The sequence below is a fragment of the Ptychodera flava genome, chromosome 13 (genome assembly GCF_041260155.1).
Source record: "Ptychodera flava strain L36383 chromosome 13, AS_Pfla_20210202, whole genome shotgun sequence".
Taxonomy (NCBI): Eukaryota; Metazoa; Hemichordata; class Enteropneusta; family Ptychoderidae; genus Ptychodera; species Ptychodera flava.
In genome coordinates this window covers 27,038,287-27,062,823 of record NC_091940.1, presented here as the reverse complement: position 1 = coordinate 27,062,823, position 24,537 = coordinate 27,038,287, and the positions used below count along the sequence as shown (strand labels likewise).

The 24,537-nt window shown below is 39.9% G+C and overlaps 2 protein-coding genes across 2 annotated transcripts; one reads left to right on the top strand and one right to left on the bottom strand.

The window, feature by feature from the left end:
- Window positions 1-157: 157 nt before the first annotated feature.
- On the top strand, window positions 158-12,915 carry LOC139148004 (uncharacterized). Its single transcript, XM_070719260.1, has 4 exons — window positions 158-278; window positions 1,634-2,796; window positions 3,577-3,697; window positions 4,570-12,915. Exons 2-4 carry the CDS (start codon window positions 1,837-1,839, stop codon window positions 11,073-11,075), a joined length of 7,587 nt encoding a protein of 2,528 aa, XP_070575361.1. The 5' UTR covers window positions 158-278; window positions 1,634-1,836; the 3' UTR covers window positions 11,076-12,915.
- Window positions 12,916-13,994: 1,079 nt separating this feature from the next.
- Window positions 13,995-23,960, bottom strand: LOC139148005 (dysbindin-like). Its single transcript, XM_070719261.1, has 10 exons — window positions 23,756-23,960; window positions 22,400-22,468; window positions 20,035-20,088; window positions 19,544-19,604; window positions 18,886-19,018; window positions 18,385-18,517; window positions 18,052-18,074; window positions 17,384-17,524; window positions 16,668-16,832; window positions 13,995-15,434 (listed from the first exon to the last, which is right to left on the bottom strand). Exons 1-10 carry the CDS (start codon window positions 23,809-23,811, stop codon window positions 15,268-15,270), a joined length of 1,002 nt encoding a protein of 333 aa, XP_070575362.1. The 5' UTR covers window positions 23,812-23,960; the 3' UTR covers window positions 13,995-15,267.
- Between the last annotated feature and the right edge of the window lie 577 nt (window positions 23,961-24,537).

Genomic DNA, 24,537 nt, shown 5'->3' with positions numbered 1-24,537 from the left:
GTACAATTTTCGACAGACTATTTATTTGTTGTAACACTGGGAGAATATAAAGTTTTTGGGGTTTTTTGTTAAATAAATGTTAAATTTCGAAAGGTTGCATATAACTTGCAACCGGAGAAGACGAGCATCGAGCTGGCGAGATTTAAATAACGCCACCTGCGACCAAGGCGTTGAATCTTTCGGTTCGGACAGGAAAACAGTGTGAGTGTGGTGCCGCAGTCAGCTTCGCTGATAGGAGTGCGGAAATCCCTATTGGTAAATAAGGAACTTCAGAGCAGGTAGGGATAACTCTCACAGGCGTAATATACATTGATCGAATGAGGAACATTTTAAAAACCTTTGGACAAGCAACATTTTCTTCTCGGGTTTTGGAAGAAAATCAACAAACGCTCTCAGGATTGTGAATATAAGGCTTGTGGGATAGGTTTATTGCGAGCGTGCGGTTTGTGCGTTGAACGGGTTGTGTTCATAATTGTTTGCGAACGAACTTCCCAAGTTATCGCAAAAAGTTAGCCGTTTAGGTAGAGAGTACTTGAAAATGTTAAGCATCAAACATACTTTTCCTGAAATGTAAAAAAAGGTACATTTGGACGGCACCTTCAACGAGAGGTGAAAATATATCCAACAATGCATTGCGATTTCAGCCATTTTTCGTTTGCAAGGGACTATGGGAATGGTGACTTATGCAAATTAGGTAAATTGAAGGTTTCATTGTTATTGTGAGTCAGGATATATATGCTAATCAGGTTCAGGGGATAATGAAGTCTGAATGTTTCATTGAAATCTTGGTGGGCTATTTGCATATGTATAAAAATCCTAATTTTACTTGCAAATATCAACTAATGTTGCTGTATGACAACTGTTAAAATGACTCCATTTGAATAGCACATAGAATATATCAAAAAGACAGCTTGGAATTGTTTAAAACCTGTCAACAATTGAATTAAAAATCCTTAATGCACAGAAAAATTTTCCTATAATATATCCTTGCAAACTGACAAAGAGGAAAACTTTGTAAATTAAAAAAATTCAAAACTAGTTTTAACAATTTAATGAGTGAGATTTTAAAAATCTTCAACAGAAATATTGAAAATATTGCAAAGCATATTTTCTCTTAAAGCATGAAGATCAATGTATATCTTTCAGAATAATGTGCAGTAGATTAACATTATATCATGTTTTTTCAAATATAAGGTTGTTTAGTTTCAATATCATGGGCAGTTACTTCTTGAGATTTTTCCCAAAATTTTTCCTATTGTCCAAGGTAAAAAGTATGGAAGGTAGGTGAGAAAGTTCTGTGTGCAGGAGGAATTTTACTGTAGACAAGTAACATGCTGAAATAACAGTCAGAGCTCCCATCATTTTCTTCCTGCAGGCATTTGATGTCAAATGCTATATATTGTAAATTTTTTTATGTTGCGATAACACCAGAAATGGTGTTATCGCAACATAATGTGTTGTATCTGCCAGTTTTGAAGCATAGAGCTATATTTACCTGTGAGTGTGCATGATTAAGAAGTCAGGATAAACAATCAAAAATGAATGTCACAAGAAGAGTCAGTTTATCTTTCACATCTTAATATTTTTTTCTCTTTCTTTTTTCAAGTTTCTTATTCTTCTTATTATTTTTCAGAACATGAGCAAATAGCGACTTGACTGTTCTGGAAAAAACATCTCCATAACAACAACAGAAAAAAGTGACTTCAGAGATGTAGTGTGTAGAAAATTCATCTGAAAGAACGGAGGTGAGAAAAAGTAGTACAGTTCTTGAATCATTGAAAGGGGAGAACAAAACAAGTCAAGAATTTGTTGCAGAAGAGACACAGCTGCCAGACCATGGAGTCCAAGAGTAAAGATTCATTGACATCAAATACAAAAGACAGAGTTGGAACACGGCGGAGCAAGCGGAAATGTTCCATTCGCACGGCAGAGTTGCGTTCCTCTGATGATTTAGCAACAGGGAAAGGCAAAACACTGACACCAGACATTACAAGCAGCAGTTCAAGACAGAAATTTAAAACAGGAGGTGCCACCTGTTCTTTAAGATCAGCCACAAAAATTTTGAACCGGAACAGTACACCCAAGACTGCAGTCCGCAGGTCAATCACAAAAAGGCCGCTGGGAAAAACGAAAAAATTGTCTAAGGTGATGAAGGCTAAAAGAGCAGCTACCAAGAGAACCCACACCAGACACTTAATAAAGAAAAGTAATAATCATCAGTCAAATGACGATGTCATTGAACTATCGGTTGAGCAGGTGAAAGAGAAATTCAAAGATATTGATACAGCTAGTTCAGAATATGAAGATTTATTGTGGCTGTGTAATATCATATGTACTGACACATCAATGGGGCTGTTGACTGGAGTAATGTTCTACAACTGGAAACTGTTTGGTCTGCACACCCCATTAGCTCATCGAAACCTGTGTGCCTGCAGCTTTAGGACTGGAAGAGAAGCTGGCGTGCTGTTCATCAAATATCCGGACAAGAAGTGCTGGCATGTGGAAAACATGGCAGTGCCAAGTAAACCCATCAGAGTCTTTCAGAAGGAAACTGACAAACATGATGTGACATCGCTCTACGACAAGTACCTGTCGTATATTCCGAGGGTCAGTTCATTTTACAGGCAGCCCGTTCCGGGTGTAGCCGTGAACTTCTCCCTGAAGACGCTCCATGTTGACACCCTGCTGGAGATGTACAGAGGTATAACCCAAGCTCCCTGGGAGCTGTATCAGAGAAAGTTGGAGACAAAAGCGGTCAGCTTTGTCAAAGCTGTTAAATCAGAGAAAAAACAGAAGGTGAGACTATAACAGTGTTATGAAAAAAGTGCGCATGTTGAGACAAGAATGAAGCAAGAGCCCTGTTTACCCTTTGAGCACCAAAGTCCATTGTTGTCACCTTTACAAAATACATCCCAGTCAAATTTTCTCAGATTTTTATCAAATTTTTTGATACCAAACTGTAGTTAATTAAATGTGATGTCCATTTTCTCCAAAATTATCAAAACAAATTCAAACAAATTCATAAAAATTGGTAAAATGTTGCACCAAAATTTTGGTTGAAAAATTCCAGTGCTCAAAGGGTTAACACGGTCTAATATCTTACTTTCAATGTTTATCAGATCAAAACGCTAATGTTAAAAGGTGCTTGACCTCTACCATCTACAGTAGACTGCAAATTCTTTGAAAACCTACAAGTAAAATTTGTTGCCAGGCTTTCTGCTGTGATTCAGATAACATACTTTAGTAAGCCCACAATAGCCAGCTGCACGACATATTAGTGCGTGATTGCCAAAAATCGTATTACATTCCTATCAGAACATTAAAATATTATTATATTTTTTGTTTGTCTATTTATTTATTTAATTTATTTATTTATTTTACTGTTAAACCATGCAGGGAGAAAATGACATTCATTTATATATTTATTTGTTATTGTTAATTATTAGACAAAAATTTGAATTTTCTTGAAAAACACGAAATAATGAATCACCAGGACGTTGCTGGTGGAATTTACACATCAACAAAGTAAGTCACCATGAGATTTCTTCATCTCTTGCATATGTGTTATCATGGTAGGTGTCAGGCCAGTCCAGGTTAACAGCATTTAAGAGTAAGTACACCCAGTCCAGAGGTGAACCTGACGTAGACCAAGACAAAGAAGAAAACATAGCTATCCCTGAGAGTTATTCAGAAACAGGTGAGTTCATCCCTAATATTTAAATTATGTTTTAACCCATTAACAACCATGGTTTAGCCCAAACCCATTGTTATCATTGGTGATGGTGGACCTTTTTACAGGGAATTGGGGTGAATAGGTTAAAGGGAAGCGGTCGTCTGAACTGTGCATGTGCAACTTTCTTGTTTACAAACAATGTATTTCATGCACTATATATAGGTGCATCATGTCAACATAGCTGCAACATTTAAACTTTATGTTGTACATTATGACAAATATGTTTTTTAACTTTCATCAATCGGCAATGTACCTTGGATACAGTATTTACATCGGTTGTAGCTATCTTAAGGTAGAACGCGCCTCGGGGACAGATATTTTGACCCTCAAACTTTGACAATTCTTTTCTGATATACCACTTGTGGGGGTTCATTTTAAAGCTCTTGGTGTAAGAAAACTTTTCACCGTCTTAGTTTTTCGAAAAAAACAAAAATTTTATTTTTCTCCATAGAGTTAACAAGGGGATGGCGGCCATTTTGAATTTCAGATATCGGTATTTAAATCTTGAGTAATTTGTGTACGTAGTACCAAAGTTTGCACGGTGACCCCCGATTTTTATTCTTGATTTGAAAGAGAATAGTTGAAATATTCCTGGAGGAAATTTTGGGCAAAAGTTTAAGTCTTTCACTGTCGAGGCGCATACTACCTTAAGCAACCTTTGAGCGCAGTTCCAACGACCGCCTCCCTTTAAGGCCATAATGCTTTGAGATGTAAAGTCATTGATTTGATCAACATTCTCTGAAGAGTATTCATGTTCGGAGGGAACAATTATCAACATGTGACCAACCACTGTGTAACAGGTAACTCAATGTAATTTTCCTTTTCTCAATTTTCAGAGCAAAGTGCAAAAGCTTCCTGCGACAAAGTCCTTTCCAAGAGGTCAAAGGTTACAGACGGTTTGCTCTTTGATGTGGGTTTGAACACCGTAAAGATCTTTCTGGAAGAGAACTCCCTCTCTGAGTTTGCTGAAGAGGTGAAGAGTCTTGTAGACAAATCAACAGCGGAAGAGAACTCCATGGGTGAAGTTAGTCAGGAGGAGGCAAAAGAAGATGACAGTGGCCCATCCTTCATCATATCAAGATTACCAGAGGACAGTGAAGTCAGCCCAGGGGATATTCCAGGCAGTCTGGCAGTTAATACTGAGCTACATTCAAGTCAACAACACAGTGACAGCAGTGTACAAGATGTGTCCAAGGCTGCTACAGATACAAGCTCTTCTGATGTAGTTCCACCGGCTGTGTGTGTGAGTACTGAAAATGTTCACTCAAATCCAGCCCAGAACACCATTCAACACCACCGAGGACATTTCTCACTGAACGCAACTCCACCAAACTCCAAAGGTCGTCCTACTGTTGCACAGCTCCTGTACCTAAACACTCTCCAAAAGTCATCCACGGGCAAGCGTGAAATTGACTACAAGCCAGACATTATCTTTGCAAAGGATGGCAACAACTTGTTCAGTTACCAGTGCGCCTGGTGTGCAAGGGCCTCCACACATTTGCCTCTGGGCCAGCAGTTTCCTCCTTCTACTCTGGAAGCAGTTCTTCATCACGTGCGCTTTCACCATCAAAAACACGACTTCGTTGTCGTGCTGGCCAGCAGACTCTCAGATTTCAAGTACTACCGATGCAGTCAGTGCGTTTACCAGACGTGTGGTTACAATTCCATCATCTCCCACGTGTCATCAAACCATCCGGAAGTCATTCAGACTCAGGGAAGGAGAAAGTTCATAAACCTCTCCTCGTGCAAGGACGCCATCAAAACGGTCGCACCCAACGGCGAAATAGGCTACCGATGCCGACTATGCGCGTACAAGAGTAACAGTGTAATGGGCATCTCGTATCACTGTGAAAAAGACCACATACCAATGCGAGCCGTCAACAATGATGAGATTATTGTGGAGACCCTGAAATGCTGGTTGTGCTCATTCACCACCAATGACAAGACAGAGTTCTTTAATCACATGAAGCACTGCCGGGGCAGTTTGCCAGTGGAAGACGACATGAATTTGACCTCTGGTCGGAAAACCATGGAATACATGATCTTGAAGACCAAGGGCAACTACACAGAATACGCATGCATTTACTGTCCCTTTAGGACGGGGAAACTGATGTCCATTACATACCATGTTAAGAAAAGCCATGAAAGAGTAAACATCTTCGCATGTAAGCTTTGCTCCTACGCAAGTGAGACGCAGGCAGTATTGTATAATCACTACACAGAGGCACATGGGGTCATCCCCGAGACTGTTGACAACTCTGATGAAGCCGCAGCTAGCCCAGCTGCAGACGTCAGTAGAAACAGCCAGTACAGTTTCTCCATCCTTCACAAGTGCAAGCTGTGCACCGTGATGTTTGGAACAATCAACGAGTGCATGAACCACATCCAGAGGTCTCACCCTAGCTTTGCTCAAACGCCTCAGAATTGCTACAAGCCAGTGAGAGTGCCGCGTTTCAGCTTGCCACAGAGGGCTCCCAGCGCTGCCCAAGCACTAAAGAACTCTTACAAGCTTGTTAGACCACCCGGTGACAGCTTGCCAGTGCTTGCTAATAAACCCGCTACAGCCGCTGGAAGTGGAAATGTACAATTTGGCCAAAGTATATTGCAGTCTGCACCCACCGCAACTGGTCTCCCTATGGTGATTGCAAGTAAACCACTGAGCACTGCCATGAGTGGTAATGTTCAATTTGGACCAAATGCCGGTATAGCACAGTCTGTACCCACTCCAACAGGCCCCCAAATAGTGATTGCAAACAAGCCAATTACCTCTGTTTCTGGTGGAAATGTATCATTTGGACAAAGTGTACTGCAGTCTACATCCACCACGCCTGGTCTACCTGTAGTGATTGCAAGTAAACCACCAACTGCTGCTGTGAGTGGAAATGTACCAGTTGGACCAAGTCTGCCTCAAGCTGTGGCCACTAGTCCCTTGACAAGTTTCCCTGTAACTTTTTCAAATAAGCCACCAACCACTGTTGTGGGTGGAAGTGTACAATACGGACCAAGCGCTGGCATACCGCAGCCTGTATCCGCTGCAACAGGATTCCCGATGGTTATTGCAAATAGACCACCTGCCCCAGCTCTGAGTGGAAGCGTACAACTCGGAACAAGTACCAATATACCACAGTCTGTAGCCACAATGACGGGCCACCCAATTTTGATTACAAATAAACCACAGGCCACCGCTGTGGGTGGAAATGTAAAACTTGGACCCACTGTACCGCAATCTGTTTCCACAACAGGTCCCCCTCTAGTGATTGCAAATAAACCACCTACCACCGCTCTGAGTGGAAATGTTCAACTTGGACCAGATACCAGTATTGCACAGTCTGTCTCTACCACAACCGGTCAGCCCATAATGGTTGCAAATGGCAATATTCCATTCAGATTGACAGTACCTCAGCCGGCAGTTGCCGTAGCTCAGCCTGTGAACTTTTTGATCGCAAATGTCAACACCCAGCTCGTACCGAATGTTTCACAGCCCCCTCAGATGGTTTCCGTGCCAACAACAGTCCCTGCTACGGTGATAGCAAACACTTCGCAGCCTTCTACAGTCGGTCAAACAAGTCTTGGAGTGGATAGAGTCCCCAAGACAGATGGAGGACTGCAGGACACAGCTGTGGATACAGTATCCAAAGACGGCAAGGAAGACAATCAGTCAGTTCAGTCAGGCGGTGAAAGAGCTCATGAGCAAGGAACTGTGGCGGAAAATGACTCATGCCAAAATACCGATGCAGTTTGTGACCTGGACAGCAACACCCTGAAAATCAAAGAGGACACCACCAGAGCTGCAGACTCCAAAATAAAAGTTGAAAGGTCAGATGAACAACAGAACACGCAGGACCAGTCTCAGGATGACAGTGACAGTCAGAAAGAAAAAGGAAACTTTTTTGTAGTGGTGAAATCTGAAATCCTCGAGACCAATGATGAGCAACAGATTTCCCTTGAGTACGTGACCTCACATGCTGGAAAGCACAAGGGATCAGCCAAGTTCAAGTGCACAGGCTGTCTGCAATCCTTCCCGAGTTTTGAAAGTTACTCCGCCCATCAGTCTTGCCGAGGAAGTGACTCGTCAAAGTGCATTGTTTATCTACCAAGAGCTGCGCTCGTAGATTATTTTGAGAAAAGTAGTGGACAGCCGAATTTCCGATGTACGGTTTGCGGAAATGAAGTACAAGGTGAAGACAACATTGCTCAGCATCTCAGTGTGCATATTTTTCCCGAAGTGGATTTGAAGTTTCAGTCTGAGTGCTCCTCGGGCCTTTGCCAGCCAGAAAAAGCAAAGGAAGAAATGGAATGTGTTGATTCTAGTCCAAAGACGGACAGAATTGAAGCAGGGACTGATGCAGGCAGTCTCCAGAAACCACATAAGTGTGAGCATAAAACTGCAACTTCTGAATGCAGTCGTTCTATGAAGTTCAAGGTCGACCCGAGCATCTTTTTCAAGAAGAAGATGTACCATTGGTACATGCCAGATCCGCCGGTGTACCGTTGCAAGTTCCCAAAGTGCAGCTTTCTGTCCAGCAGTGAACGTGAACTCACAGATCATGCATGTGATCATCTGAAGTGTAATAACAGTGTATCTGAGTATGGTATTGCAACACAGCCTAATCTGCAAGTCGACATTTTGTCTTTCTTTCATCAAGCTGACTGTGACGTCGATGGTGTCACATACAAGTGCCAACTCTGCGGTCACCCTAGTGTGGCCCCTGCAGAGCTAGAACCCCACTTTCAAGATTGTTACAGTAAGAAATTTGAGGAGAGTGAAGCTATGCCCTCAGCAGAGAGAAATAATGCTTGTAGAAACTCAGTGCCCAGGAGTACAAGGATAGCCTTGAAAAAGACAAAAGGAAAAGGAGCCATTGAAGAAAAGGTGTCAATGACCGAGATGGAAATAAGAGCCCACTTCCTGCCGGTGCTGAATGAGAGGACAATGAAAATTGAGTACACCTGCCTCTTTCAACAGTGTACTTTCATGAGTGGAAGTATCAAACACTTGCTTGAACACTTGGCTGGACACATCAGCAGAAAAATTATTCTCTCTGAGGACAACGATTTGGAAGAAATGAACGCCAGTGTTGTAGAAAAGCTCACTCATGAAGATGTGTTTCAAGAGTTTGTGCCGATTTTCTTCCAAGGGCAGAAGCTATGGATGTGCAAGAGTGAAAATTGTGGATTTGGCATTGTCGAGGGGGATCAGCTAATTCACGAGGCAGCAGATCACATCGGTGAACACCAACAGCGTGTAGTTCAGATCAAATCGAATGCTGACACAGCACCAAAAGACATTGGTGAACCAGATACTAATTATGTACAAAGTTCGAGGACGTGTTCAAGTGATGCAACATGGCAGAGTATGACTCCAAGTGAATTCAGATTGAAGCTGAGGTGGTGTGGAGAGGCATTCATCCTCCGAGAGGACCAGTCCAGTTACTGGCTGCCTGTCTATGAGTGTGGGGAAACCTGCGGCTTCCAGGCATCTGTCAAAGAATGCTCAGCATTTCTCGGCCACCTTGCTACTCACTGTGAAGGGAAGAGATTCGTTTTCATCGCCTCAAGTGCAGACTCCACACCAGATGCAGGCCTTGGCAACCCTGTGGGCAGTCTTGATGCAACTGACAAGTCAGGAAAAGCTGTGAAGAAAAGGGATCGTAGCTCACAAGGTGACTCTCTGTATTTTCTTAATGAAACAGATAAAGCAAGTGAGACCACGTCAAAAATGTGCGGTGAGGGCAACGTGGAATCATGTGAAGACGATGAGAAAAATCAAATTTCAAGCAGCGATCTGCTGTTGGAAGGAAGCGAAGGACTGCAAAGGCAAACAGATTCGGAGAGAAACAGCGACTCGGAAACGAGTGAAAACTCAGAAGAGGATGTAGAGAATGTTGATATGTCACTGCAAGAGATCATCAGTTATTTCGATGAAGAAATTGTGCCTGTCTCCACAGCGACAGTGTCTTACGGGAAGCCCCAGTACACCTGTAAGAAGTGCAGTTTTCAAACTTGCAGGTCTGAGTTGCTATTGCCACACCTGGAAAGCCACCTCAATGTCAAGATCACGGCCGTAAGCACTAACAAGTATTCAAGAAATCGTCGTGACGCGACACAGCGTTGGATGAAGTCCGTGCTACCAGCTGCTACCAGAAGTGACAGAGCAAGCTCACACCAAAGGCAGATGTCAAGAAAACGGAAAAACATGGACGGAAAATCTGTCGTTGTGAAACGACAGAGGCAGCACGTTGGCAGACAGACAGTTGCCAGCACTAGAAGACAGACATTGCAATTGCAGAGGTACAAACGGGAAAGACAAGAAGTGAAGGCCATACAGGATAAAAGGAAAACCAAAACTGTTAAAATTACTGGTGAAGCAAGGAAGACAAAGGCACCGAGCCGGAGTTCAAAGAAAGTGACAAGATGTCAGTCCAAGTGCAAAGAAGACAGCAAAGACCATTCAAAGCAACTGAAAACTTCAGACAAAGGCGCTTCTGTGTGTAAATCGGACAGCGGGGAGAACTCAATCCATGCATGTAAAAAGAAAAGAGTGGGGAAAGTACGTGACGCGTCGCCAAAATGTGCAAAGTCCTGCATTAATAAAGACATTCAGGTTTACAGGGCTTTTCTTAAGAAAGTGTCTCAGTTGCAAGTGAAAGTGGACAAGCATTCAATGGACAAATACACAGTGACCCTGCAGGAGTGCATGGATTTTTTCTCAGAGGATGTGATGTTTTTGAGCAAAACAGGGAAGACAATATCTTATGGAAAGATCCGGTACAAGTGCCAGGGCTGTGACATAGTGGTAGATATGGCCACTGACATGCCGGAACACTTGCAACATCACCTCAAGACTGACAAAAAGTTGACAATGACGAAGATCAGTCAACCTTGCAGGCAGACAGAATCCGGGGCTGAGGAGCCATGCCACTCTGGAAACTTTAAAAAGAGTATCCAGGAGTTGGAAGAGGCGGCCAAGGCCAGTGGTGACCCGGAAAGCGCCATCAAAGTCGACTTGGAGAGATGCCTGGAATTTTTCCAGGAAGAGCTGCTCAACAGGGACAACAACCAGCAGAGCATCTCCTACGGAAAGATCCAGTACCGGTGCAAGGGCTGCGATTTCACCACCATGAATGCCGAAGCCATGCCCGAACACATCCAGATTTACCTGGAAAGCAAGCGGAAGTTGATCCTTGTGAAGGGAAAGCGTCTCAGCCGTGTAAAGGGCAAGTCCAAGGGCAAAACAGTTGGAGGAGAGAAGGGGCAAAAAAGGAAGAGAAGAGGCGGTGAAACTTCGAGACGTAAAAGAAAGAGACGGGATGGCCATGGGAGGACATCGGTAGGAGAATAAGAACAGCGCCCTCACTCTCAGGGAATGTGAAAGCACACACACACTGAAACCAAACCAGCCAAGCACAGGACAACTAGATACTGTTGATTCGGTGTAATTTTATGAGAAATGCACATTTGGTCAATAGCCACCGTGATACAGTGAAATGAAGTGATGCACTTGACCGTCAAGAATGCGGGATAGAAATATACTGTCAAAAAGTGAAATGAAACCACTGCGAATTAACCAGAATTGTAAAATGCTGATTTCATGTAGATACTAAAGAAACAACTACTGAGGAAAAAGTTTATGTAAGATTTTGTGGGTTTTTTCTTACAAATCTAATCACTGCCAAACCAACAAAAAAAAGGATAGCAGTCATAATTCACTTAACATTCAGAAAAAATTTAAATGATAATATTTGGAAACATTCCCATTGGACGCCACATCCAAAGTTCCAGCCAGACTATGTATTAAATGAATATTTGCAACACTTGAAATTTCAAAATAAGTATGTAACTCGTACATGTATATACACATTATGGAAGCAACACATTTGACTTTTGAAAATGGTGCCCGAAAAAAGTGTCATCAATTTATCAGCAGCTCTTAAAAGCAATTTTATTCGTATTTATCCATACACCAACAGATTTTGTCTAGGGTGATGTCCCTTCCTTGTGTAGTCATCCAACTTTGCCACAGAAAATGATGGGCTGGTGGTGGTGGTGGTGGTGTGTGTGTGTGTGTGGGGGGGGGGGGGGGGTGTTAAAGCTAAATTTGGTCATCCAGATGTTCATCTGGGATAAGCTGCTAGTTTGTGTCCTCCTGAATTGTGTTCATTTTCAAACAATTTTGAGCAATTTTCACAGACTACGACTGCATCGCAAGTGATTTTCACAAATCAGATTGACAGGCTCTCAGCAACAGTCCTGCCAAATATGCATGATTTCACACAATTCCTATGAGCTTGATGTCGAGACGTTCAGATTGTGCCAATGGTCCAACATGGCCGTAAGGGAAAGAGTGCATAGACAATATTGAGTACATTTTGAAGATGTTGCGTTTTCTTTTATCGTTTTTTTTAATACTTCTCATATAATCTTTAAAAATAAGTTTAATGTAGTTCTCGTGTAGAATGTCGCAGGCTTTTTGCCAAAAGCATAGTCCAGGCCCTTAAAGGTATACTGTCACCTATTCCAATTTTGCAACAGTTACCATGGAAAGAGAAAATCTAACCAATCACAGATTTTAAGCGGGTGGCCACTTTTTAAAAACAGCGCCCTCACATGAGCATTTTGAATACCAAGGAACGCCCCTTTGACCATATATGGGCATATTTAGATTACAGGTGACTGTATACCTTTAAGGTAAAAGTTTTTTTAAGTTCATCTAGTAAATATCTTGCCAGACTTTCCAAATAATTTACACCTTTGACCCTGGAGGGCCAGTGTACGATTTGATAACAGTGAACAATAAGGAAATACCACAGAAGAAATCTCCTCTTGAGATTTAGTGGTTTTTTGCGTCAAATGACAAATTGAAGCCAGGAGTCGTAACTGCATTTTGGAAATGTAAATATTTCAAGAACATATATTTTAAACATCTGTTCTGTTTCTATGTATTATTGTTAAATTGTGCTTTCAGACAATAACTGGAAAAACATTCCTGGTGGAATCATCTTTTTAGGTTTCCTGAAACCTTGGGAGATACACATTGATTTTTTGAAATGCACTTATCACAGTCATCATACTACTTGTACATGTATTGAATTCTACATTCCTAATCACAACTTCGAGAATACTCAGTCCATATACTTGATGTCCGATGCTTTCAAATAAAAAGATGGTTCATATTTTCAGCACATCTTAAAGATTCAGTGGTAATATGTTCTTTAAACAGCATGGTGAAAAATCCATTGACATCTTTGTAACAGAACAAGTACATGTTTTCTTGATTCTCATGACTGGACTCTCCCAATCTTTTTTTATTTGTAATAACTGTTGGCGCCCTCAGTGGTCAGTACTGATCCTCCTTTCCAAAAAATGTTTCCATAGTGAGGGGTTTCCTTACATTCCACTAGTGATATGTATGAGCTGTTTGTTATCCATGTTTTATTCACACTTTGTAGAGGTTGACATGTTCTCAAAGGCATTGTCATGAGACAATTCATGGGGCAGTCGCATTATCATACGTGCAACAAATGTTTTCGTCCAGATCAAGACCTCTGCCCCTCCCCACTAAATGTAACAGTCAATAGTGCAAAGTGTTGATGTCATCCACAGTGTAAATTGTACCAATTGTCTAATGCCTTTCTAATATGACCCTGGCCATAAGGCATCATCAATCAACATTGTTACTTTTTCAAGTGACTGTGAAACTGCCTACAGGAAGGTAGAATGCGCCTCAAAAGTGAAAGACTTGAACTTTTGCTCAAAGTTTCTTCAAGGAATCTTTCAACCATTCACTTTCTAAGTCAATAAAAATCCCGGGTCACAGTACAAACTTTGGTACTAGAGAGACAAATTACCTGATATTAACCTATATTTGAAATTCAAAATGGCCGTCATCCCTGTGTTAACTCGATGGGGAAAAATAAAAATTTTTGATTGTCAAAAATCTAAGACAGTGAAAATGTAATACTTACTTCCAACACCTTTAAAATGAGCCCCCACAAGTGGTAGATCAGAAAAAAATTGTAAAAGTTTGGGAGTCTGAATATCTGTCCCCGAGGTGCATTCTACATTAAAGATTTATCAGTATGAATGAGAAGAAAATGTCACAAAAATTGGTGTGAAAGTGAAGTTCACAAATGGTACTGACGTCATGACGCCATTCCCCCCCCCCCCCCCAAAAAAAAGAGAAAAAACAAAATTTGCTGTTTGAACGTGTACAAGAATCTGAGTCGGTCCCGAATACCACTTCACACATAGGCAAGGAAAATAAAAGCCAAAGAAATCATTTATTAACACCAGGCTTATAAAAACCCAGAATGTTACATGAATATGACAAAGCTGGATGGTTAAGATTTGCTTCGATACATCAAAGTGTTTCCCCTCAGTGGCCAATCAGGGTGGTAAACCATGGCCAAATTCAAACTTTGTCATTTTCGAATCATTGCCTTAAATTTCAAAGTTATTGATACAATCATAGACCCTCGAGAAAAACACGAGGGTCTATGATACAATATAGAGTAAAATAATACACTTTAGAACAGAATTTGTCACTGAGTACTGACGATCGAGTTGTTCATCATAATTGTCTTTTCCGTTTTTTTAACAATCTATGCCTATGATGTCCTAATTTTCCTGAATCTGTACTTAGGCATCCCTATTTTGGAATGCACCTCAGTGTAATAGTTTGACACTTCCATTTACCCCATATTGTTTTCACAAGTGTGATTAACAAATAAATATGCATCACTCAGTTATGACAACAGCATGAAACAAGTCGAGTCTGAAACTAAATTCATGAAAATCAATAAATTGAAACAAGCTCCATAGCAGTGACGCTTTTCATGCCACATATTACCCTTAATATTTAAAAAAAAAAAAAGAAATGCCACAATAATTTTTAAAATTTCTCGTGATCAGAACTGAATGATAGAGTGAAAAATATTTCAAAATACATAGAACCCTCATTTACTCCCATATAGCCTGCAGATGAATGAAAATATAGGAAAAGAAGTTTGTCCAACTCTGAGAGCCTGCCTCGATGTCAAAATAAAAGTCCAAGTGATATGTCCAACTGTATAGTAATTTTTCTGCCTTCTGAAATTCTCTATACTGTCTCTAAGTCCCTTAGTCGCTACATGGTTCTGATTCTCTGCTGTGAGCTAAAGGACTTTCCAACGGTCAAATTACTAAGAGACGTTCAACTCACAGACTCGGCATGGCCTTGTGTAGCAAAACCTTATATTTAAACCTTTTATTTTTAGGAATTTGTTTTCAACTTCACTAATATTGGCTAAGGGTACAAGTAGAAGGTTTACCAGATTGCTGAGCCAAGCTGCGTTTGACTCAATAATTGAGACAGCATACACTGCAAAGACAGATATAGCACGTGCAATTCCATCAAGAGGCTGTGAATAAAGACTGGCTATGGGTTCAGTCATATTTTACGTGAGCATGTATTGCAAATTTGCCTAACCAACCCCCCAATATACAACTGTTTGGCAAATGTTAAACACTACTGCTATATCCTGTTTGACTAGAATCTAACTAACGCCAGTCGTCTCTGTGTTTGACTGGCCGTCTGTCTTTGGGTCAACGTCACTAAAATCACTGCCAGAGTTTGGGGGGCTCTCAGCTTCCTCTGCAAAAGTGTCATCGTCCAACTCAGTTCTGTCTTGTTGAACTTCAATAGCTGCTGTCCCATCATCCTCTGTGTGAGATGAACACAAATACAAAGACATCAGTACTTTGAAATGCCGGTCTTTAACTTACACGATCAGTTGCTTTTACTGGTGGTATTTTTCAGTATTACCTGAATACAACATAAATATGTTCAACAAGACCAATAGTGAATCCACCCTAGATTCAGACAAAGTTATCATTCAACAACCTCCTAAGGGGTATGCTTCCATAGCTGTATCACAAATGGCACCCTTAACTCATCGAATTACCACCATGAGGAGGCGAGGATCCATGTTGGCTGTGATTGTTCATGTAACTAATAAATAAAGTATGTTGTCAAAATGTATTCAAAATCATCAAATGTTACGGTTAGTATTTCTTTTAGCGTTGCAGCAGCCAAATAGGCCATTTTTATGACCCCTGACCCAATAGGCCAATTCATGACCCCTAAATGACCTCACATTCTGGCATTTTTGGCAGTATGTGGTTTTAAAAAATCTAACATTTGGCTGTGAAAAAAAAAATCCATCTGCTTGCATGAAGGTGAGTTAATAGAGTGGCAATTCAGTACACAAATCAGTGACTTTCCACATCTGTCCAGAATTTTTATTCACGATGTTGGATTCACACCAATTAAAACAACAGAATGTAAGGTCATGCTGGGGACATGAAAATGGCCAGTTAATACGGGGAGGCTGGTGTCAGTAGATTTAATATAACATGCATCCTACATCATGCCTTCCTGTTAAAACTATCCAGTGCACTATCCTAGGTATATGAAATGCTCAACTGATGAGCATCATCTGATTTGCATACTCATACATATACTTTACATAAATGAATACTAATATGTCACACTTGAAGTGTTAGATCAAATTCGTTCTTGAAATATGTACAAAAGCAAATAATTTGCAATGTCCATTTGGGCAAACTGATTTGATAAGTCAAGATTTTCTCAAGGGTGATTACTGCTGATGTGTCTGCTGGCTCTGCACAGATCAATCAATCAAAATTTGGGAGTTATATTGACTGATGATATAACTTTGCACCTCGATGAATGATCCATATTGTGTGAATTTTTGTTGGAAAGGGGAACTGCTTTGATTTCAAAAGTATTCACATTCATTTAATGTTAAGGCCAGCTTTAATCATTTCTGAAATCAACAACATCTTACATCTTTCTGAGAGTCTCCGGAAACGATGCAGTGACATCTCCACTGAAACCTGCGGCTGACTGACATCAGAACATCTTTACACATACCTGTATCTTTCTCAGTAGACGGTGTGTGGTCAGTGTCATTCGATGGAGTTGTACTGTCTGGTCCTAAAAAGTCATCTAACTCATCCTTATCCATGACATCATCCAGGTCAACATCCTCTACTGATGTAATGCTAACAGACGATGTCTGGGTCCTAAAAATAGGGCCTGTGGACAAATAAAATAGCTCTGGATGAAGGAAGCACCAATACAATAAGTAACATCATGTATCATTTGTATTTTTTGCATTGCAACATTGTCTGTACGAATGACATTGGAAAGGGGGAGGGGGAGGGGATGAGGAAGGAAAGCTTATGACAGGACTGCTGGAACAGATTTGGATTTTTTTTTAACTTGTACTTTCAGAAATACTTTATAATTTACAATCATTACAATAGTATTTCTGAAAGTTGACTGAGTATCAGTCAATTTTTCAGGTTTTGAGATGAAAAGAGAAAATCTACCTGGCTGGCATCAGAATTATTTGATTATTTGATTTGACATTGCCTGGGTCAACCATTGGCATATGATGGAAAACTGGGGCGATCAAAAGTGAAGGGCTCATCCATAAAAGGCTGTAATAAAGTTAAAGTTCTTCACCAAGTGTTATACATATTAATTGCTCCTTGCAGTACAGATATATACACAGAGACAGACAGACATTGACTGGATGAAGTGACCAATTACTGAGTGCAGTGTATGAATTGCAAACTACTTACGATTCATTTCACCGCTTTCCTTGTAGTGCTGCATGTCTTCATTGAAGACATCTTGGAAGGTCTTCTGTCTTTCCTTCATCTTGGCTTGTTCAGACTGTTCCATTTCCCTGACCTTCTGATTGTACTCTGCTTGCAGTTGAACTTCAACAAATGCAAACAAAATCGAAGTGAAATCTAGCCAAATATAAACCTGGAACCAACACTCATCTAAAGTTAACCAATGAATATATACACAATATATTGATTGCACTCATTTGGCATCTAGAGGTCAACCTCCATACACCTGCATGGTCCTTCAACAATGGAAGGGATCATGATACCAAAAACTATTATAATTGATGGGTCTGTTGGGCTAGCTTGCATTTGTTCATCAAGTTTTACATTACAATCCACTATACACCTTGTGTGTTGGGTCGGCTCCATTTGTGACATTTATAATAAATGAGTAAGCAATCCTGACAATGGGTTAACCTTTTCACCACCTAAGTTTGGTACAAGCCCTACACGTTCAGTGGTGAGGTTGGACCTCTATATAAAGTTATGGGGATGAAAAGGTTACAGATATGAAATCATGATATACCTCTGTGTTCAACGAAATAATTCACTGGTGTGGGGATCTCACTCAAACTTTTCAAAGTGACACAATTGCACATAGTCTCTGAACTCACCTCTCAGAGTTTCTTGTTCCTGCCTACAGACAAAAGAGAAATAACTGATTGATTTAAAATACTCATTCTAAAAAATAAAGGCTACTGAAATTCCACACTACAAAGTGTTTGGCTGTGTTCATGAAGTTTTGCTACAAAAACTGTATTTATACAATGATCAATGACATACCAATTTTAAAATGTGTTCGTAATACAAGTCCTACTTTAATATTACAACTCACAGGACAATTTGACTGCTTTATTTGACTCTTATGTATAACTTTAATTCCAAATTACAGCTTCATTTCTTCTATAATTAAAGAAAAACAACAATGAGAGAATTTCACTTGCTACCTTTTGATCTCTCTATATGCTAACATGTTGTTGCTGTGGCCCATTTTGTTTCTTTCAAATTCTTCCTCATCACAAAGTTCTTCCAGGTATATCAACACCCCTTCTATCTCCTCAAAGGTGCCTTCAAGTGAACCTGGTGAGAACAATAGACGGCAGTAGACATGCGATAATATTGATACTGCCCTGGGGAGAGGTCACTGTTTGTTTATTATCGGCACTCTGATCAGCTGCTTCAAAATAACAAAAAAAAAAACACACCTGTGAATAGAACACTAAATCAGAAATTAATTGAAAAAATTAAGAAAAAAATGTAAACATACCAGAGACTTGTTTGAGTTTTATCATTTTTTTATTTATGTAAAAGAGAATGGGGTTTTATCAACATGCGCTGGAGCAATGAATTCGCACATGAAAACAATCCGCTGTATATCAGCAAATTGTACTGGAAGTCAATATTTTTGAAAACTTTATTTAACATGGAAAAGGACCATGGTAGCTTACCAATGATAACAGTAGCTGATTGGATCTCCTCCGCTAATTTTGGCAGCGCTGCCAACTGGGAATGGAACTGTAGTATTGCTTCGTTCTGCTTCTCACATTTTGTCACCAGTTTCTGAACTTCAATATCGGCCTCCTAGATGGCAGTAAAACAATAGCTGAAAGTGTGATAGGTGCCATGATTTGCAAGGTATTATGGGAAGGCAGACTCCAGGCTGGGAGCATCCTTGCAAGCCAGTACTGTACTTATCCCCTACAATGCCGTTCAAAAGCGTTGTGATAATGTATTCCGCTGTCACCATCAACAAGCAATTGGTTTACGATGTTGGGCAGAGAGGGAAGTACTGTATAGAGGTCAAGGTCAAAACAACTTCGCTCTGTTATAGAACCATCACTTTCAGAGGGACACACAAGTAGCCAAGTGGTTTTAAGGCCAACTTCTTTACTGGGAGACTGGGTACAATAAGTTGAGCATGAGCCCCACTGAAAAAATACCGATTTCTATGTCACTTTATATTGGTAATATGATACAGCATGCAGACATGCACAAGACCGTCATCATGTCAGTGTCCCTCAGCGATGTTAAGTGATCAATGGGATGAGACCCTGGAGACAGATTCAATTCAATCATAGACACAAGTCAAGACACACGGCAACTTACAATGGCCTTCTTAGCACTACCATCAATGTTATGATGCAACTCAATCCATTGCTGTTGGAATCTGCAGACAAAAAAATGCATCAAGATGTCACGTGTGCATTTGATTTTTGCCAGAATTGGCAGAAAGTTTCTACCAATGCAGAAATGAAACTATAACAGCATGAAATTGTATCTCTTGCTCTCCCTTTGTGTACGTATGTATAGAAGCAGCATGTAACAGTGTGGGTTATGTCTAGCAGGTAGCATCTTTCTATCTTCTGTCAATATGTGCTTTTGTACAATTACAAGTACAGGTAAAGCTCATGGACACTTGCATCAGACATACATATCTGCATGTCTATAATTGCTGTTATTTATGTTTTTTTATTAAATACTGCACACAATTGATGATACTCCCCACTTGCAATTGCACTAATATAAATTACGCAGGAAAACAATTGTTTTTTCCTAAGCTTTTAATACAAAATGCCGCAAAGTTGTAAGACACTTACTTGTTAAGCAATTCAGCCCCTGCGTCTAGGTGTGGTTTCACAACAAATTCTGGGCTGAAAGATAACAAATACATGGGACAACATTTTTGTTATTCTTGACCAGTGATTTCAGAAGGAAGAGGAAACTATATAATATACCCATGCCCATATTGCTAAATCCTAGTGACGTTCAACGTAAAATATCAGCCGTGATATTTCACGGTAAACGTCGAGATATGCACGATGAACGTCATCAGTTTTAGAGTTTCCCGAACTACATTAGCAGTTTGTTGGTAAACAACGTAAACAACAAAATGGCTGCCGCTCCCCGCCTGCGAAGCGATGTCGCTGACGTAAAAACTTGAAGGGCTTCGAGGAACACGGGTAATTCTGGTTGCAAAATACGGAAATATCACGTTGAGTCTTGAAATGTTTTCCCATGGTATTTTTTTGGTCAAGTTCTAGCAAACATTCTGCCGTTCGCACGGCGCCGGCACTGTGCACGGTCTCCACCGAACAGGTAGTGAGCGCGTGGCGTGACAGCGATGTCGCGCGCGCGAAGACTGTTGACATGGCAACTCTAAAGGTAAACTAACAAAATGGCGTCCCCCCTCTGCGCGAGCTCCGTGCCGTACGACGATCGAAATCAGGATAGATTTAATGCTGAGCAGTTTTGATCGGTTACAGTTGTAATAGCATATTGCACCTTAAAATGTTCCTTCTATATGACGATTTGTATCCAGGTGTCTTTCTTCTTGGGTTTCATTGAGATATGGACGATGTCGTGCGTGATGTTGACATCTTCGTCGTATATACTTATGAATGAAGCCTGTTCACATAAACATTCTGATATTTATGCGCAAGGCGTAATAAAGTAAAGCCTAAAAATTAAAGGTTTTTCGTTCTATTAGTAAAAATTCCCTAAAATTATGGCATGGGTATATGATAAATCGGTTATTACCCAATATCGCCTGTTCCTTGTGTCGTATCAGCATTCGTGTCATTTGTGCTGCGTCAGACACTCGACTTCGTCTCGTGTCTGACGCAGCACAAATGACACTCATGCTGATACGACACAGGAACAGGCGATATTGGGTAATAACCTCTAAATATATTTTGAGGCTGTTTATCTATTGCATATGACACATTGCTCTATCAGCATTGGCCTGTGTGAAACCAGTCTAGACAGTTCTGTGACAAAATGTGGTTAATTCAAATAAATCAGCATTCAAGCTGTTACAAGTTAATTAAAATAATATTTTACAATTTTTCTGACGGATAGAAGTATGACAAACAGATCATTGCGGTGAGAGATAACAAAATAGGAACCAGTCTCTCATAATATATCCATGGTTCCTTCAAAAATATACTGTTATCATTTTGTTCAAGATGCCAATAATTGAAGTGATTTCAATACATTTGGAAACAAAGAGACAACTCTTCAATTTGATGGGCCCAATCAGTTGTAATTTTTTATGTTTTTTCTTTCCTATTTTATTTGTTTTCTGGAACAAAAATATTCAAAGCATTCACAGCTATAGTCTCTGTAAGTAATGATGGTACATGTATTTTATTATTACAACATTAAATTTTTTGAGTGCTGTAATTTTTCCCACCAATTTTAGTGTACCATTTTCCCAATTTTTATGAATTTTTCTGCAATGTTTTTGATACTTTTTGACCAAATGGACATCATATTTCATTGGTTGCAGTTTTTGATCAACATTTTAGAAAAATCTGAAAAAAATTGAATGGGGTATATTTTATAGAGGTGACAAAAATTGACTTTGGTGCTGAAAGGGTTAATTTGTGAAATTTGATTCATATTCCAATGTTCAAACTACAAAATATTCCGTGTGATCGGTAAAACTTTTATGCATGTGAAGAGACCATACAGCAATTTTACTGCTAGTCCGTGAAGACAAATTTGCCTGTGTTGTCAATAATGCATCTTTAGGCTTGGCAAATAATATCAGCACTAACAATCATTCCTCCCAACTCACAGCATTTCTGAATTCTCTGATTCGGTTTAAGAATTTTTGGATATTCCTTTTTGTCAGCCCTACACCAGTGCACACAATATGTCAATTTTCTTGCGGCCACAAGAACTTTCTGAAGTCAGTGCCACATCAATTTGGCTTTTGAGGAGCACAGTGTCGACAGTATCAGAATCCTGAACAAATTGTTAAAATACCTACAGATCAGCAGAATACAAAGTGTGAAAAATGAAAAAAACTGTAAAAACACACTCAGCTTACATGCGTCAGCGCAGAAACATTTGCTTTCGTAAATCCTTGATACAATACTCTGCTGCTTTGAGGTGAATTGCCATGCAATCTCTCTCTCTCTCTCTCTCTCTCTCTCTCTCTCTCTCATCTACTCTTACCTATTTGGTATTTCTGACTTGCGAGTTGTTTTGCCGACTTCCTTGGCTTTTGTAGTCAGATTTTTGAGTCTGAAAAAAAGAGAAAAATCTAGGATTGTCTACCACTGAGACAAGTCAACATAAAATTTGATAATGGCTGTACACAGGATAGGATAGCTACTTTCACATTAACCCTTTGTGTGCCATACTTTTTCCCACCAAAATTCTAGTGCAACATTTTACCAATTTTTATGTACTTTTCTGTAATTTTTCTGATAATTTTGGCCCCAATGAACACAATATTTCATTGGCCACAATTTTGTATCAAAATTTTGGCAAAAATTTGAAAAAAATTGACTGAGGTATATTTTATAAGGGCGACAAAATTGACTTTGGCACTCAAAGGGTTAATATCACCTTAGTATCATGTTCAAAGACAGTTGGTGTAACTTCAGTTTTAAGTTTGAACACTCAAAGAGGCATCAAGCATATAAAATCTTTCATACAGTGAAAAATTTTGTAATCTGCTGTCCCTATAAAAATGTCATGTAATGGTTTGCACCAATACAATGTCTGCATCTGTATCACATAAATTCAGAAAATCAAGTTTGCAAGATTTGCAGACTTTTGCTTCCTTCATTTTTGGTAACTTCTCTGTGTTCAGATCTTTGTATTTCAATATTTGGTGACTTTGTACTTTGTTTTTCTGTGGTTTCATTGACTTAATTTTCACCGGTTGATTGCTAGATGGGGAATGCACATACTACAATAGTCTGTCACTGTCTGTGGTTGTGTGGACTGTTATAGCAAGATTCTGAACAGTACTGTAATTATGTGAATAGCCTTAGAGACGCACACACAGTCAGCGCATAAATGTAAACCTACAGTTGGAGGTCTCCACGCACAGGGGTATCGATCGATGGGGAGTGGGCGGGTCACAATGCTTGGGTTTTTGAACAGGCTATATTTACAGACGACACTGACCTACTCGTAACATTACTAATACCAGCAGTTGTGTTGTCGCTTTTTGAGCTTTCAAAGCATGCATGTAAGTCGACATCCTCATAGTCCATCAGCATATAAATAGAAAGGTTGGTCGACGAAAAATTTTGGGATCCATTTTAATCTCTGAACAAAATTGTGTACAGACGCTGCAACGTAATTTTAATTAATACCATAGGCATTTTGAACCATGGTTGGGCATGTTATTTTACAACTATCCGTCTGTGGTTTAACTTGACACTGGGCACTAGACACTAGGCTTTCATCCACAGAATTTCAATACTAAAGATGAAGAAGCTACACAATTTGATCGAAATATTATTATCCCTGTCCCATTGTGATCATATAAAGTTTTGAAATGTATGAAATCCTTACCCTTCAGAAAGATCATGTTGGACGTTGTGAAGACGTTCTCTCCAGTTATCAAACATCCTGTTCAATCAAATTGTCGTTGTTTCATCTCACATTATACTGTGTCACCACTGAAATTGGCCGGACACTGGTAGGTAAGTCGATCGCACTCTGTTGTGCTGGAGTTTGTGTGACCTTGTGGGTAGATAGGTACTTCCCTTTTACTACTTCCGCATCGACGTTGGCGGCGCTCTACTGAATTTAGAGTTTGTGCGCGTTGAATCACAGGGAATGGACTGAATAAAAGTAAACAAGTTAATGAAAAATAGAAAAAAAACGGTCAAAGAAGAAAACCAAAACAAACAAGTAAACAATAACAAACAAGTAAACAGAAATAAACGGCTGATGGATCAATTAAGAGACTAAGAATGGTAAAAAATAGGCAGAATAATCAAAAACAAACAAGTAAACAAAAAAGTAAACAAACAATCAAACAAATAAACACACGACCGAGGAATCAATTGTGAGACTTTCATGGAACACACTAGATTAACCATGCCCATTGCAAGGTGAATCTAGTTGAGAGGACCATGCTATGAAAGGTGAATCTAGTCTGTTTCATGGAAGTCTCTCAATTGATTTGTCAGTCCTGTGTTTTTTGCTTGTTTACTTGTTTATTTTTGTTTACTTGTTTTTGTTTATTCTGCCTAATTTTTTTAGTTCTTAATTCCACAATTGATCCGTCAGTCATTTGTTCGTTTGTTAACTTCTTTTTGCTTACTTGTTTTTTTCTTTTACGGCTGTTT

Coding starts and splice junctions, on each gene's coding strand:
- LOC139148004 (XM_070719260.1), top strand. CDS start 1,837: ATGGAGTCCAAGAGTAAAGATTCATTGACATCAAATACAAAAGACAGA. Junction 2,797..3,576: donor AATCAGAGAAAAAACAGAAG/GTGAGACTATAA, acceptor TTATCATGGTAG/GTGTCAGGCCAGTCCAGGTT. Junction 3,698..4,569: donor TGAGAGTTATTCAGAAACAG/GTGAGTTCATCC, acceptor CTCAATTTTCAG/AGCAAAGTGCAAAAGCTTCC.
- LOC139148005 (XM_070719261.1), bottom strand. CDS start 23,811: ATGTTTGATAACTGGAGAGAACGTCTTCACAACGTCCAACATGATCTT. Junction 22,469..23,755: donor CAACATGATCTTTCTGAAGG/GTAAGGATTTCA, acceptor TCTTTTTTTCAG/ACTCAAAAATCTGACTACAA. Junction 19,019..19,543: donor GTAGTGCTAAGAAGGCCATT/GTAAGTTGCCGT, acceptor ACTGCCATCTAG/GAGGCCGATATTGAAGTTCA.